At 46.4% G+C, this 17,513-nt stretch overlaps 1 protein-coding gene across 1 annotated transcript in view; it reads left to right on the top strand.

The window, feature by feature from the left end:
• LOC124615750 (adenylyltransferase and sulfurtransferase MOCS3) overlaps window positions 1-17,513 on the top strand; it is a 217,796-nt gene that overhangs the window by 136,714 nt on the left and 63,569 nt on the right. The window contains exon 5 of the mRNA XM_047143837.1: window positions 3,130-3,250. Within this exon, the coding sequence (XP_046999793.1) occupies window positions 3,130-3,250 (121 nt within the window). The remainder of the gene's footprint in view (window positions 1-3,129; window positions 3,251-17,513) is intronic.

The raw sequence follows: 17,513 nt of genomic DNA, 5'->3' as shown, positions 1-17,513 counted from the left end.
GGGCTGCCAAGGAGGCCTGCAGAGAGCAGGATGTGGTCCAGTGTCCTATTCCCTTGCAGTCAGTCATCGCTGCACTCCACAGGAAGTGCATGGAGTTGTGGGAGGACGAATGGCTGGCGGTGACGGCCAATAAACTGCTGTCGGTAAAGTCAACCACTCGGCCGTGGCGTTCCTCCTGCCGGTTGCTCTGGCGGGAAGAGGTGACCCTCACACGTCTTCGGATCGGGCACTGTCCTCTCACACATAGCTTTTTATTACGGCGGGAGAATCCTCCGTTTTGTGATGCCTGTGGTGTGCACATCTCTGTCCGGCACATTTTAACAGACTGCATTTTATACCGTGATGCAAGGGCAGAAGCACAAATTGATGGAGATCTGCCTTGTGTTTTAGCTAACGATGAGACGTGTGTCTAGGGTTTTTAAGTTTTGTGATGTGTCTGGACTCTGGCCTAAACTTTTAGGCTGGAGGTTTTAGTGTATTGCAGATTGGCTGACTCCTCCCTTTTTTCCTTGGGGTCAGCCAGCCACTTCCATCTGCTACATTGTTTTAGCTCCCTCTGCATTTTCTTCCTGTGTTGTCCATGTTTTACTGCTGACACCCTGCTTCATCCCACGCTTCGGTGTGGGTGAGCACATATTTTTCAATGATTGTTCCCCGTGTCTTATGTTCCGTTTTATATAAATGTTCTGAGCTTTTTCTTGACACCAGTCTCACTATGTTACTGAACGGGTGCTGAAGACCTTGCTGTCGTGCGCCCAAAAAAACCCCTCTACTACTACTACTACTTTGTTTTCATAATCTGTGGCCTCAACCTTTGCTAGTTCCTGTCCTCCACCTACCTATCTCTTTCTCTGCTCCCAGTCCAGTACACACATGCCTTCTATCCTGACAATCCCCCTTCTCTTCTCTACCCCCCCCCCCTCTCCCCTCCAGAACTGTCTCCCAGTGCTGCACCCAGCGGCCCTATCCTGTTCCCAGCACGCCCTTGAATCCCCTCCCCACAGGCAGCACCAGCATCTTCCTCCTCTCCCTCCCCCCCCCCCCCCCCCCCGACTTCTCTCCTCATTTACACTGTTTTTCTTCAATCTCCCCACCTCACACCACCTCTGTATCCCCACAACCCATTCCAGAAAAAATTACTGCTTACCTCAGACACAGTAGCAGTGTGTTGGAGAGAGAGAGAGAGAGAGCGAGAGAGAGTGTTGTGCTTGTGTGAATGTGTGTTTGTTTTCTACATCTGATGAAAGACTTAGTCTTATAGCTAAATACATGGAGGCTATAATTAAAGTTTTGCTACTTGAGAGAGCCCCCTGAAAAATGGGTGGTTGTAGGACAATGGAACATTTGTAGGGACATGTGGAAGAGGAGAGAAATAACAGTTAAAATATTGAAAGAAACACATTTTAAAGAGGGTGATGTTTAATTGTGTATCATGTTTACATTCCATGTTACGAATGTTGCTCATTGTGACGACTATCTGCATCTTGACACCCTGGAACCATACTAGAGATGGCTCTACTGCTGTCCAAAACATCTCAGGTTGGCTACCTCTCTTCGTGTCCTCATCTTCAGCCTCAATGTGTGTTAGAGTCAATTGATAAACCCTGTCCTTTAGGTAATCCCACAGCTAGAAATCACACAGGTTCAGATCTGGGGATCTTGGTGACCACACAGTATGTAATAATCAGCCAATGATTCTGTTTTGTCCAGATGCATTATGGAGTAACTGAGTGACCTCATGAGCAATGTGTGGTGGAGCTCCGTCAGGCATCAAAATAAAATGCAAAGCACTTCTCTTCAGTAGAGCAGGAATCACATGTTGGCGAGTCAGCTCGCAGTACTGTGCCATTCACGCTGCATATCCTTGGTCCTTCGGGTCCAAGTTCCTCAAAGAAAATCTGACCAATTATGAACTGTGACATCAAGCCACACCATATAGTGACATGTTTACTATGCAGAGGAACTTCGTGAACATTCGTTGGTCATGATGGTTCCCAAATGCTACAATTGTGAGTGTACACTGCCCTATCGAATGTAAATTTGCTTCATAACTTCACAAAATGTTACAGGGCCACATATCATCAGCTTCAACCCTTGTAAGAAATGTAAGAACAAAGTCTACTGAAATTTCTGTGTCATGTATCAAAAGTTGGGGAGTAAAGTGAAATTTGTACTGATAACAACTAACAATTGTTCACAGAACTTTTCAAATGGTGAACCACGGAATGTTTATTTTTCATAACATAACTCGTGCACTGCTTGAAGACAAAACATTGTCTCCAGCATTCTCAGCCATGGTAACAGTAACTTCTTGAACAATTTGTGGTGCAATTAGCCATCAGCTCTTCCAGCAGCAATTCCCAAATCACCAGTTAATTTGAACTTCTGAATTGTGTTCTCCAATGCCAGTGTGGCAAGAGGACCTCTATGTTTTTCTTTAATGTATCAATACTCACGAATAGCTGCAGCAGTCTTGCTGTTGCATTGATAAAACATCTTTGTGTGTAAAGCCCTGCTCACTTTGTCCAGACCCATGTTGACTGTCTGGAACTGTAATGCACAGTGCTTGTGTTCCAACTCTGTGTCGCCGTACCAGTACTGGTGTCTAAAAGACAAGACATAACACTGACATTACTAAAAACGTAAATCCTACTGTGCACAGTCAGAACATAATTCCTAAAAATTGGGTACGTATACAGTAAATAATTTTCTGTCTATGCTGGCTCTAGTGGTGAATGTTTGTGTATAATAATTCGGTAGATCTAGCATTCTTTTTCGTTGTGCCTGTCTGTGACTCAGCGCCTCCTCTATGAGGTGAGTAACAGTCTGTCCTTTCCTTATTGTTACTAAAGACTTTTATTTGTATCATGTCTGGCAAATGGTGCAATAATAGAACAATATCACATCTCATTTGTTTATTGATGTTTACTGTTGGTGACACATGCTTTCGAATTCTGAAGCATAAGTAAACATCTATTGTTGTACACAAGTTAAAAATTTATTGGAGAGCAATGTTTCTTCCTTGTGTCTTAATGAAAATTGTTGGTTAAAATATAGTGAAGTATCATTAACAATGTAGATTACACATATACATGAGATTTTATATTTGGACAACACAATTTATTGCAGGACATATTGGTATAATAGATTATGATGAAGTTGAACTGAATAATTTACATCGGCAGTTACTTCATTCTGAAGCAAGCTTGGGAACACCAAAGGTTGAATCTGCTGTGGAAGCCTTGAAAAGGTAAGCAGGATTAATGCAACTCTTCCAGAATTAAACACTTCTTAAATTAAATTTATTTTACTCTATCAAGAACTGTATACTTTGGCAGTTGTCATACTGTTGAAACATGTGTTACCTCTGATTAAATGGCTTCCTCTCTAATCTATATGTATAAAAGGCAGTGTCCTTACTGACTCATCATCACCCAGCGCAAACCGCTAAGGACAGAAACTTGAAATTTGGAGATGATGTGGATCTTATACTGTAGGCATAATTTAAGAAGGGATTTTTTAAAATTCCAACCCTAAGGGTGGAATAGGGATTGGAGGGGATTTTTTTTTTTTTTTAAACTATTGTGGCAACTCTGAAGCTTGGCGTACAAAATTTGGTATTTGGTTTCTTGATCAGAAATTAAGAAATATGTGTTTCAGAATTTTTGGAAATTTAACCCTATGGGGATGAAATAGTGGGCAAAAACTTTTTTTGAAAATATGTCATTATTGAAGAACCAATAAACTATTTTTGAAGCTACATCTGTGAATATTGGTATTTGACTTCTTGGTTACAAATAATGAAATGCGTGTTTCAGTGTTTATGGAAATTAGGCTCCTAAGGGGGTAAAACAGGAGATGAGATTTTTTATGAAAATATTTTAATGCAAAAGCATTTTTAAAGCTATAAAATTTTGTCTTCTCAGTTAAAAATAAAAAAATATGTGTTTCACTGCTTTTGGAAATTCAACCCCTATAGGGGTGAAATGGGGGATGAAAGCTTGTATGGTAGTCTGCATAATCCTACAAGAAAGATAATTCTCAGGCAGCCAATATCCTACCTTCAAAACTGCTGTAGGAACTGTGACAGCCATGATAGGGTTTCAGGAGTCTGTACACTTGTTCACTTGGGTGTCCATAATGAATGGGTACCTCTTCCTGTAACTTTCGCTGCTGCAGCTGTATGGATTTGGATGATCACTGATATGCCTCTGTATGATTTTTGCTTACCTCTGACAGGGAAATTATGAATCCCGAGATGATCAAATTGATGCAATAACTGCCTCCTACTGACAGGACTTCAACAAGCATGATATCCTTTGGGGAAGCCTCAAAGGGGTTTTCGTATAGAACTACTACTTTCTAATTATGACTTGTGTTATCTCAATGATGGAATGCCTACCCTGTCTAGAGCAGCTCTTAGCATACTCTCATTCATCAATCTCATGATATGCTCTTCTTATCTTTTTCTGTGGATAAAATTATCTGTGCACAATGATCTCCATGACAGTGATCCATTTTCCAGTGGTCTTGTTGATTCAGTGCCTATTTTCATCAGACAAGCCTCCAATTTTTTTTCTAATTAACTACTCACCCGAAATCGATGAAACTGGCGTTACGTCTCGACGTAATCGCCCTGCAGACGTACACATTTTTCACAACGCTGATGCCATGATTCCATGGCAGCGGCGAAGGCTTCTTTAGGAGTCTGTTTTGGCCACTGGAAAATCGCTGAGGCAATAGCAGCACGGCTGGTGAATGTGCGTCCACGGAGAGTGTCTTTCATTGTTGGAAAAAGCCGAAAGTCACTAGGAGCCAGGTCAGGTGAGTAGGGAGCATGAGGAATCACTTCAAAGTTGTTATCATGAAGAAACTGTTGTGTAACGTTAGCTCGATGTGCGGGTCCGTTGCCTTGGTGAAACAGCACACGCGCAGCCCTTTCCGGACGTTTTTGTTGCAGTGCAGGAAGGAATTTGTTCTTCAAAACATTTTCGTAGGATGCACCTGTTACAGTAGTGCCCTTTGGAATGCAATGGGTAAGGATTACACCCTCGCTGTCCCAGAACATGGACACCATCATTTTTTCAGCGCTGGCGGTTACCCGAAATTTTTTTGGTGGCGGTGAATCTGTGTGCTTCCATTGAGCTGACTGGCGCTTTGTTTCTGGATTGAAAAATGGCATCCACGTCTCATCCATTGTCACAACCGACGAAAAGAAAGTCCCATTCGTGCTGTCGTTGCGCGTCAACATTGCTTGACAACATGCCACACTGGCAGCCATGTGGTTGTCCGTCAGCAATCGTGGCACCCACCTGGATGACACTTTTCGCATTTTCAGGTCGTCATGCAGGATTGTGTGCACAGAACCCACAGAAATGACAACTCTGGAGGCGATCTGTTCAACAGTCATTCGGTGATCCCCCAAAACAATTATCTCCACTTTCTCGATCATGTCGTCAGACCAGCTTGTGCGAGCCCGAGGTTGTTTCGGTTTGTTGTCACACGATGTTCTGCCTTCATTAAACTGTCGCACCCACGAACGCACTTTCGACACATCCATAACTCCATCACCATGTGTCTCCTTCTGCGCACCGCGGAATTTGAATCCGCGCCAGACGTCATGGACACCGAAGACCCATAGACGTCTCTGCACCATCGCGCCGTAAGCTGCGGCGGTGCGCGCCTCCTGGCCCGCTTTTAGTGTGAGGGCGCCACAGTGGAACACGGTGCCCCAGTGGCCAATAGCGGCACCCCCGATAGCGTACTTAAGCGCCGGCCTCTTGCTCAGCCAGTCAGTCTAATCTTGCTTACGTCAGTTTACACCTCGCTTTGCGGTAGACAGCCTACTTCCTTGTTCGTGTATGAGTGGATGTGTTTGTTTCCTTGTGACTCTGTTGTTTGGTCTTGTTGTATTCGTTCTGTCCTTTCGTTGGTCGTGTCCGTCCTCTTCCATTGTGTTGTTGTTCGCGGGCCTCTGTGCGGGTCCCTCCACGCTTTCTGTCATTGCTACCCCGCGACCGTCCTGGTCGCAGTTACAACATTTTGGCGACGAGGTAAACGGTGGTCGTTGTTGGTATGGAGGCAAAGTTGGTCTGTCTGCTGGAGCAACAGCAGCAGCTCATGCAGCAGCAGCAACTCCAGTTAGACATCTTACAAAAGTTGCTGCAGTCTCTAACGGACAAAGTCGATGCCCGGGAGGCGTTACCACACCAGCTTCAGAGTCCTTGGGTGTCCGATGTTTTCCCGCATCCACCGTCGTTTCCACGCTTAAATGATGTTAAAGAGGACTGGGAATCCTACTTACATAGGCTGAAACAACATTTCACGGCTTTTCAAGTCACGGACGACTCCTTGCAGTGGTCGTTGTTTTTGTCTTGGCCCTCTCCGGACACGTTCATTCTTCTCCGCAAGCTGGCACCGTTGTCCGATCCTGTGGCTCTCTCTTTCCAGGAGATCTGCCTTTTGCTGACAAACTATTATTCCCAACGCTACCATGTAGTCGCCTCTCGGCTAGAGTTCCACCAGTACCATAAACAACCTGGTCAATCTTAGCGTTCCTGGGTCACGGACTTGCAGGGTCTCAGCCGTCGATGCGATTTTATGTGCACCAATCAGCAGTGTAAGTCTTCGTATGCGGACTCTCTGATCCGGGATGTGGTCGTTCAGCTCGCTCCCAACCGTGAGGTCCGTACTGCGGCACTGAAACTCGACAACCCCTCCTTGGAAGAGATTCTCCGCATTGCCCATTCCTTTGAAATTGCTCAAGCGGCTAACGAGCGTCTTATGGCGTGACCGCAGGTGGCAGCAATCACAGCGTCACAGCGGGTTCCGCCCTCGCAACGTCGACATGGCCCGGCCAACAGGGACCAGTGCCATTGGAACTCCTCGTGTTCTGACATCTCTATGGCACTGGCGCCTTCGGTCACCCCTCGTCACCAGTCGTGCGGCCCACTTCCGTCTTGCCCACAGTGCTTTACTGCCCATTCGCGGACTGATTTCCCCACCGCTGGAAAACGTGCACGCTGTGTAACAAGGAGGGCCACATCCGATCAGTTTGTCATAGTCGCTCAACTCGATCCAGTCCTGCCCCTCCTGGGCCTCAAGATACCGTCCATGCTCTGCAATCGGTCGTCCCACAGGATGACCCATCAGTGCGGAAGATTTTACCCATGCTCTGCATTTTCACATAGGATGTCAGTTTTCAGGTCGACACTGGGGCCACCGTCTCCGATTAACATGGTGACATATACACGACTGGGCTCTCCTGCGTTGTTGCCTCCTTCTCGCCATATGGTCGCCTACGGAGACGGTTGCATTCCCCTTCGTGGGCAGCTCGTCATCCAGGCGACATACAAGCGTGTTCCGTGGCTCCTTACCCTCTTTGTCGTCGACCATCCGTCTGCTTCAAATATTTTTGGCCTGGATGCGTTTCAAATGTTTGGCTTTTCAATTTGCCACGAAGTTAAGGTCGTTTCCTCGGCTGTTCCCTTTCAAGACTTGGACAATCTGTGCTCCGCTTTTGCGTCATCATTTGCACCGGATCTCGGATGTGCTTCCAGCTTTCAGGCGCACATCACCCTCCGGTCAGATGTACAGCCTCGCTTTTACCAGGCCCAGCCCCTTCCGGTGGCCTTACGGCCAGCGGTCAAGCAGAAACTTGATAGGCTCCAGGCCGCTGGCATGCTGGAACCTGTAACTTACAGTGCATGGGCGACACTACTGGTGGTCATACGGAAACCCAATTGGTCCCTTCGGCTGTGTGGGGACTTTGGCGCTACAGTCAATTCTCAGTCCCTCGTTGACACTTTGACACTTACCCCATTCCCCAACAGGAAGACCTTCTTGCCAAGCTTGCCGGGGGAGAGTAATTTTCCAAGATCGACTTGGCTGAGGCATACCACCAGTTGCCCTTGGATGCCGAATCTCAGAACATCTTGGTTATCAACACACCTTTCGGATTGTATAAGTACAAGCGCTTTCCTTTTGGTGTCTCTTCAGCGCCGGCCATTTTCCAGCGATTCCTGGAGCAGCATACACAGCCTATCCCTGCATGTGTGAATTACCTGGATGACATCTTGGTCACAGGGCATTCCCGCCAGGAACGTTTGCAAAACCTCAGCGCCTTATTTCACGCTCTGCAGTCTGCTGGTCTACGCTTTCAGCTGGACAAGTGTTGTTTTTTTCAACCGTAAGTGGAATACTTAGGCCACTGGCTTACCAAAGTTGGCATTCGCCCTTCGGGTCGTAATGTCACGGCCATTGATGCCCTTCCTCATCCCAAGGACTTACCAGAACTACAGGTGTTTCTGGGCAAGGTTACTTATTACTTAAAGTTCTTGACCCAGGCTGGCTCCGTTGCTCAACCCCTCAATCACTTGCGTCGCAAAGGTCCGCCCCTTGCCTTACTCCCTTATCTCCGGACCGCCCCTTGGTTGTGGCAGCTGATGTGTCGGCATACGGCATTGGGGCTGTCCTCGCGCACCGGGATGCCAATGGCTCTTAACAGCCCATCGCTTTTGCCACTAAGACATTGACCCCAGCACAACGGAACTACTCCCAGATTGAAAAGGAGGCCTTGGCGATCGTGTTCGCCATCCAAAAATTTCACATCTGTCTCTTTGGGGCAAAGTTCACCCTCCTGACGTACCATAAACCCTTGGTTACACTTTTCGGACCTCACACTCACCTTCCCGAGCAGATGGCTCAACGTCTCCAGCGCAGGGCATTGTTTTTACGTAATTACACTTACACCATCCAGTATAAGCCCACCACCCACCATGCTAATGTGGACACTTTGTCACGTCTCCCAGCAGGCCCTGATCCTGCCTTTGACCAACATGAGGTCTCCTGCTTTCACATTGATTCTGCCCACTGCGATGAGCTGGATGGTTTTCCTCTTATGGCTGCTGACATTCCTGCAGCTACCCGCCGCGACCCTTTCTTGCGGAAGGTTCTCAACTATGTGGTCCACGGGCGGCCGTCCTATGTTACTCATCGGATGCAGTCCGATTTCAGCTCCTGGTGCCACCTGTCCCACAGGCTCTCCGTGGTCGATGATGTCCTTCTGTTGGCCACGGAGTCAGATGCCCACCAGGTGGTCATCCCTTCAGAATTGTGGCTTCAGGTGCTCAGTTTGTTTCACCACGGGCACTGGGGTATGTCCCGTATGAAGGTTTTGGCTCGCTGGCATGTGTTTTGGCCCAGCATCGATGGCGATATTGAGCGCCTGGTCTGTGGGTGTTCTGTCTGTGCACGTCACCAGGCAAGCCCCCCTTAGTCGTTTGCACCCTGGCCTGTGCCTCGCCGGCCCTGGGATCACATCCATATCGATTTTGCGGGCCCGTTTTTGGGGTCCATGTGGTTACTCATCGTTGATGCCTACTCCAAATACCCCTATGTTGTCCGAATGGCATCCACCACCACGGAGGCTACACTCACGGCCCTGGCCCAGATTCTCACCATTGAGGGCCTGCCCCACATGTTGGTCTCCGTTAATGGTCCCCAATTCACAGCATCCTCCTTCCACGACTTCTGTCAGGCCAACAGTATCAAGCATATCTGTAGCCCCCCTTGCCACCCTTCATCCAGTGGCGCGGCGGAGAGGCTTGTCCACACTTTTAAACACCAGTTGACTAAGGCGGTCGACACATCTCCAACCACGTCGGACCTCACCTTTTTGAGCACCTATGGCACTACGCCAATTGACGGTCGCAGTCCAGCAGAGCTCCTTCATGGGCGACAGCCGCGGACCCTGCTCCATTTGCTGATGCCCCAACTCCCGGCTCTCGCAGCAGTATGCCCCTGGCACAGCCGCGTGGGCCCGCGAGTACGGGCGCAAGGCGGGTTGGACACCTGCCATGGTCGTCGCAGCCCATGGGCGAAATGTGACATTGGTGAAGACGTCGAAAGGGTTGGAGCGCCGCCATCATAATCAGCTCCGCCCTCGTGCTGCCACAGGACTCGTGCTCCCACCTCTTTCCCTACCTCCTTCAGGTACAGACGTGGTCCTCTAGTCACAGTCCCTGCCCCTGGTTGCCGTCACCCCACGGGCCTGCCGCTGGCCCTCTCCACCTCCGGGTGGATCGGCGGCTCCCTCCCCCATCCAGGAATCTGGTTCGGCTGCCACGGATACCTCGGGCGTCCCTTCCTCCCCACCACTAGCAGTTGATACGCCCAGTTCCTCTTCCCACTGCCACCCACCTCGGCACCGTCCGGGGCGTTTCTGCCCCTACGCGCAAGTTTCAGGGGGGAGGGATCTGGTACCGCGCGCCGCAGAATTTGAATCCGCGCCAGACGTCATGGACGTCGAACACCCATAGAGGTCTCTGCACCATCGCACCGTAAGCTGTGGCAGCACGCGCCTCCTGACCTGCTTTTAGTGTGAGGGCGCCACAGTGGAACACATAGTCCTAGCGGCCAATAGCGGCACCCCTGATAGCGTATTTAAGCGCTGGCCTCTCACTCAGCCAGACAGTCTAATCTCACTTATGTCGGTTTACACCTCGCTTTGCACTAGACAGCCTACTTCGTTGTTCGTGTACGAGTGGATGTGTTTGTTTCCTTGTGACTCTGTTGTTCGGTCTTGTTGTATTCGTTCTGTCCTTTTGTTGGTCATGTCCATCCTCTTCCATTGTGTTGTTGTTCGTGGGCCTCTCTGCGGGTCCCGCCATGCTTTCTGTCATTGCTACCCCGCGACCGTCCTGGTTGCAGTTACAACAGTTAGTTAGTTAGATGGATAGAGAGAGGGGGGAGGGAGCGGGAGAGAGGCAGAAATGCAGAGGAAAGATGAGTTTTCTGCAAAAACTAAGGGAATAGCAGGAAAAATAACACGTTAATAAAAGGGAGAGGCCAAAAGAATGGGAAAGGGGGCACTTGCACATAGGAATTAGCAGAAATTGAAGCCAAGGCTGTTGTGTTAATTGAGGGTGTGCCACAGAAAATATTCTCACCTGCACAATATAGTGAAGCTTGGGAGGGGAGGATTGAAATTGTACAGATAATGAAGCAGTTGTTGAAGACATTGGTGTTCACAGAGGCCATTCATGTGAGTAGACAGAATTCTCCTACCCTCATATGTCATTGCACAGCAATAGCAACAGAAGTACTAAATAGAGTTAACTGCTTCCAGGTGAGACACTAACTTTTATTAAATAGGAAATGCCTATTACTGTAATGCTGTAGAAGTATATAGGTGGATGGGATAGGGCTTTCGTGTATTCAGCTGCAAGAGAATAATGCCTGTGATACAATATTGATAACAGGGAATCTATAGAATATGTTACAGATGTTGTGCATGAGTGACAAAACTCTACTTTGTGGGATCCCTCCTCTCAGGATATGACGAGAAACAGTTGAAGTTCTGGTAAAGGATGTAATCTAGTTCCTCATTGTTTAGGAAGTAAGGGGAATATTCATCAATAGCTGGTTCATAGTTGTGACATCTTTTTGGAATCGCAAGAAAAAATAGGAGAAGAAATTTGTTTGTTGATAAACTGACCACAGTACTGTCTTTCTGCAAAGGCTCTGGAAACCTTACTAGCATGTTTGAGTAACTACGTGCCATCAACCACAGTTACTAAGGATGTAGAGGAGGAAAATATGACATGAAATTGATGACAGCTTTGATATACACAGGGTGTATCGAAAATGAAAGTAGAAAATGAGAGTGGGTCATAACAAGCATATTTCACACAGCAACCCATGTCCGCAGGCGCACAACATGCTATTCAAACCATCATGGTAGCAGGTATGCAGGACAACAATTTCAATGCATTTGTGACATCAGCGTAAAAAAGTCAGCAGGTTGAAGTTTTATGACCTTTATTTGCAAATGCTGTTGTCGATATAGTTGCGAAGATTCCGGGCAGAACAACGCTATGGGTTTTCCACCTCTTACTGTGGTGCGGACGCAATTCTTTGTGCTGTGTGAATGCCTGTTTGATAGGTGTTGCAGAGAGAGTGCATACTGCAGAGTATGGTTCACCTTGATTCAGTTTGCCATCAAATGGGGACACTCATGTGTTTGCTACTGTGTGGAGCAGACAGGAAGTGGAGAGCTATTCTTGGGAGGAAAGGGCATGCACTTACTTATGTGACATCAGATGGAATTGCTCATACTGCCCAGCATTTGTATGTTCGGTAGTTTCCGAATAGACAAGTGCCAGGTCTGCCATTCACAGGTCCGTACGAGAGACAGGTTCACCTGAGGTACATTTTCCACCGGCACATTCTTGTAATAGCACATATGCATTTAAGGTCTAGTTTGAAACCCAATGTATTCATTTTGCGTTAGTGGTGTGAAGCACAGATAGACATGGTTGTCAGCGCACAATGCGTACACCAGGTTTTGAAGAGAAACCATTAGCAGTATTGGAAAACACACTCTCAGCAGGCTCACAGTGTGTTGCATGGGAAATGGGTGTAAGCAATTCCACAATTTGGTGTGTATGGTATGAGGATGATTTGCACCCCTACTGTTTTCAAAAGGTTCATGCCCTTAACCTAGACAACTTTCCACATCGAATTGAATTCTGCGAGTGGTTTTTGCAAAGGTGTACCATTCAAATGGACTTTCCAAACTAGGTACTTTTTATGGATGAGGCAACCTTCACACGAGAGGATATGTTCAATGGCCATGATCAATAAATGTGGACATGGAAAAATCCGCACACCATCTTTGCTCATTGTCATCAAGATCACCTCACTGTCAACATTTGGTCCGGCTTGGTAGGCAATAATCTAGTTGGTCCATACATGTTTCCCCATCGACCAAATGCAACAGATACTTAATCTTTTTATGAGAAAGTCTGCCAGAGTTTTTGAAGCATGTCCCACTCAACGTGAAACAGTGAATGTGGTACCAACACAATGGTACACCTGCGCTCTTCACACACACAGTGCAGATGCATTTGGATGAAACTTTTGATGAGAACTGGATAGGGCATGGCATGGCCTGCATATTCTTCTCGAATGAGACTGATGAAGACCTGATAGCGTGCATTATGGTAGCCTCCGGTGTAATTTCCATTTTGCCAGAAGTGTTTGAAAGAGAGCGACAGTCACTTTCGCATCACTTTACAGTGTGCAATCAAGCAGGAGCTTGTAATTTCGTGCACTTTTAGTAACTATTTTCAAATAAAGGTTATAAAACTCCATCCCAACTACTCATTTACCTTGATGCCGCAAATACATTGAAAATGTTGCCCTGCAGACCTGCTACCATGACAGCTCTGATGGCATGTTGTGTGCCTACCCTCTGAGTGGGATGTTACGCTGTTCAATGACACCAAGTGCCATAGACTAAGGTTGGTTGTGATGTGAAATGTGCTTGTTATGACCCGCTCTACCAGCCCTCTCATTTTCTACATTCATTTCAGGTAAATGCCGTATACACTGTTGGTGGTTGTTACATTTGTTCTCAGTTGGGCAGAAAACCAGTGACTGCCAGACAAGGTAGGATCTGGCAAGCATGAAGATAAACAGTACAAACTCTTGCCCTCTGCCAGGCACTTAAATGTGATTTGCAGAGTATCCATATAGATGTGTGCTGGGCAGGCACTATCTAGCTTAAATGTGAGCCCAGGATGGCCTACCATGAAGGGCAGCAAAACAGGGCATATTGTCACGTAGAAGCAGGTGTAGTTAGATGAATGACGAACACTAACTTTACTTAATGAAGGTTTATTCAGCACTTGCACATACAAGAGTGTGGAGCAAACTGCCTCCAGCTAGAATGCATACAGTTACAGAACATTCCAGTACAATGATTCTTGACATTTGTGGATACTTCTTGAATGTGCTCGAACTGAATATAGAAATTAAAATTTTATAGTTCAGGTGAGTTTTGAACTCACGACCCTCCATGCAACAGTCTAGTATCATAACCACTACACCATGGTGACTGTGCTACTCAGTTTCTTCTGCGACATTGCTCCCTCCTTGAGAGAACAGCGTCTCGGTGTTATGTCCCCCTTGTCTGGGAACAAGTCATCAGTCCTACATACTCTGACTCCCAATGACTGGTGTTTGCCCTGGTGGTGATCTTCTTAGAACTTACTTTGCCACTACGCTCTTCGTCACCTTTCCGTTTGTTGCCTGTTACTGGAGCTTCGAATTTATTCTGGGTTGCAGTATCCTTATAGGGCTTCATTCGACGGACAGGAACCGTACCTCTGATCCTTTATCGTCTTGTGTCGGAGTTGAAATCTTCAACTTCATAAGTAACATCAGACAACTGTTTTACAACTTTATAAAATACAAAGTAGTGGCTGAGGAGCTTCTCAGAGAGACCAACCTTCCGAACAGGAGTGAAGATCCAGATGAGGTCACCAGGCTGGTAGACAACAGGGTGGTGGCTCACGTCATACCTTCGCCGATCATTTTCTTGAGTGTGTGGAGTCGAGCTAACTGCCGAACTTCGATGTAGTCGTTGTTCACGTCATGAGGATGTAACGGAAACACAATGTCCATCATTGCAGTCACCTCTTGCCCTGCGCCACAAAAAATGGCGTAAATCCTCTGGTGCCTTGTTTGGCAGTGTTGTAGGCAAACGTCACGAAAGGTAGCACCTCATCCCAGTTGCTCTGCTCAACATTGATAGCATGTCGGCCAAGGTCTTATTAAGGCGTTCAGTAAGACTGTTAGTTTGCGAATGGTAGGCAGTCGTCATGTGATGAGTAATGTTGCACCGACGGTTTATCTCTGTCACAAGATTCGATTGAAAAACTTTCCCTTGTTCCGTTATTAATGACCTGGGGGCACCATGTTTTAATAAAATGTCTTCCACCATAAATTTGGCTCCCTCAAATACTTCAGCTGTTTTCACAACTTTTGCAGTGGCATAGCATGTCGGATAATCAGTGCAAACAGTAACCCATCTATTGCCACTAGCAGACGTTGGAAATCATCTGAGGAGGACAATCCCAACACGCTGGAAAGGTGTTTCGGCTCATGGAATTGGTATGAGTCGGCCAGTTGGTTTCTGAGGAACTGCCTTTCTCCCTGGCACTCTCAACAGTGCGACACACAGTAGGGGACACTCCTAAATAAACCTGGCCAGAAAAATCTCTTGCGGATCCTATCGTGTGTCTTAATAAATCCTAAATGTCCGACCTCAGGTGTGTCATGGAATTACTGTAGAACATCTGAGCTCCTGTGTTTAGGAATCGCTGGTAGCTACCTCTTTCCAAATGGATCAAAGTTTTTCTTGCAAAGTTATCCATTACCTACCTTAAATTGTCCTTTTACATCCTCTGACCGATTTAAGGCAAGCATAATTTGAGATATCTTGGCATCCTTCTTCTGCTCACCAGAGGGATCAAGGAGTGCAGCGAGACAGTCACTATCTTCATCCATGTCTTGATGGTCATGCACAGGGTTTCTTGAGAGACAGTCGGCATCTTTGTGTTTTCTTCCACTTTTGTACACTACGGTAATGTCATACTCTTGAAGAAGTAGTGCCCACCTGGCGAGTCGTCCTGTTGGATCCTTAAGACCTGTCAACCAACAAAGTGAATGATGGTCTGTAACAACAGTGAATGGCCTTCCATAAAGACACTGTCGAAATTTGCACATGGTCCAGATCACAGCAAGACATTCTCTCTCTGTAATTGAGTAGTTTCTCTCAGCTTTTGTAAGTGTCCTAGAAGCATGGGCTATAATCTTCTCTTTTCCATCCAAAATTTGCACCAGAACAGCACCGATCCCATACCCACTGGCATCTGTGTGTAGTTCTGTAGGTGCTCTCTCATCATGCAGACCAAGTACAGGGTCAGTCATCAGAGCTTTTCGCAGCTCTTCAAAAGAATCTTGTTAAGCATCACCTCATATAAATTTAGCATTGGCTTTTAACAAATGTTGGAGTGGCCTGCCTTTGATACAAAAGTCTTTGATAAAACAACAGTAATAAGAACATAATCCGAGGAGGCTTCTCACATCTCTAATACTTTTAGGAATAGGAAATTCCATTATAAATCTCAACATTTTCTGGGTCTAGCCACACACCTCACACCTTCATTCGACGCAAGGTGTGCAAATATTTTGATTTCTTTCGCTCCAAAGAGACACTTTCTTGAATTAAGTTTCAGTCTGCCTTGTTGGAGACACTTCAGAATGGCCCTCAGTCTTTTTACGTGTTCATCAAATGTTGCTGAGAACACTATAATATCATCTAAATAACAAAGACACATCATCCACTTCAGGTGACTTAGAAGATTATTGATCATCCGTTCAAAAGTTGCTGGTGCATTACACAAACCAAACGGCATTGCCTTAAACTCATACAGGCCCTCAGGGGTGATGAACGCAGTTTTCTCACGATCAGCCTCATCTACTTTGATTTGCCAGAATCCCGAGTACATGTCCATGGTTGAGAAAAACTTGGCCCCCTTCAGACAATCTAGTGTACCGTCAATTCGTGGAAGGGGGTAAACGTCCTTTTTATTTATCTTATTAAGCTTCCTGTAATTAACACAAAAGTGCCAATTGCCATCCTTCTTCCTGAAAAGAACCACTGGTGACAACCATGGTCTCCACAAAGGCTGAATGGTGTCATTCTTCATCATTTTCACTACCTCGTCGCAAATTATTTGACGTCCCGTCGCTGACACACGGTATGCTCTCTGGCTTATTGATTGGTGGTCTCCAGTGCTAATCCGGTGCTTCACCCTCAGTTTGTCTAATATGCTCTTCACCTGTAGATTGAAGCATTAAGAGAACTCATGAAGAATGGCAAGTAGCTTCTTCTGTTGTTACTTAATGAGATCTGGTGATGTGCGAGCTAGAAGATCTTGTCTCATAGTGGTAGCGCTAATTTCGCCGACAGACTGCATGGGAGGTTTCTATGATGCTCAACTGTTTGGCAATTAACAGCTCAGCGTTTGCTACCCACATGCATCTTGGAAGGATCTGTGGTTCTCAGCGACAGTTAAGTTAACTATCCACTATTCATCGAATCCATTCTTAAACGAGATGACAGAGGCTATGATGACCAAGTTATTCTTCATTGGTATGCTTCTCTTACATTCCACTACAAGATCCATGGGTTGATGCATGGCATGACACATGACAGTTACCTTTCTAGCGCTGACTGCAGGAATGATCACTTCATCCAGCACACATAGTCTCCACACACTCGGATACACATCTTCCTGACCACAGTATCTCATCTCGTCTAGCATAATCTTCGAGCGACAACAATTTATAATTGCCTGAGATGCTTTCAAAAAGTCCCATCCAAGAATAACATCTTGACTTCACTCTTTTAAGACGATGAATTCTAAGGGATGTGTATTGCCACTTATACCCACACGAATGACACATCTTCCTGTAGGTTTTACATATTTCCCATTAGCCACCTTCAGCAGAGATGTTTTGCTGTTGACGAATACCGTTTTCTGCAACTGGCGACGGTACTTCTCCGAAATGACTGAAAATGATGCTCCAGAGTCCACAAGAGCTTGGGCTGGTCAGCCATCCATGAGGATATCAACGTAGTTTCCTATCATTTTTGTAGT

Source organism: Schistocerca americana, chromosome 5 (genome assembly GCF_021461395.2).
Source record: "Schistocerca americana isolate TAMUIC-IGC-003095 chromosome 5, iqSchAmer2.1, whole genome shotgun sequence".
NCBI classification, from domain to species: domain Eukaryota; kingdom Metazoa; phylum Arthropoda; class Insecta; order Orthoptera; family Acrididae; genus Schistocerca; species Schistocerca americana.
This window is presented reverse-complemented; position numbering and strand designations above follow the sequence as displayed.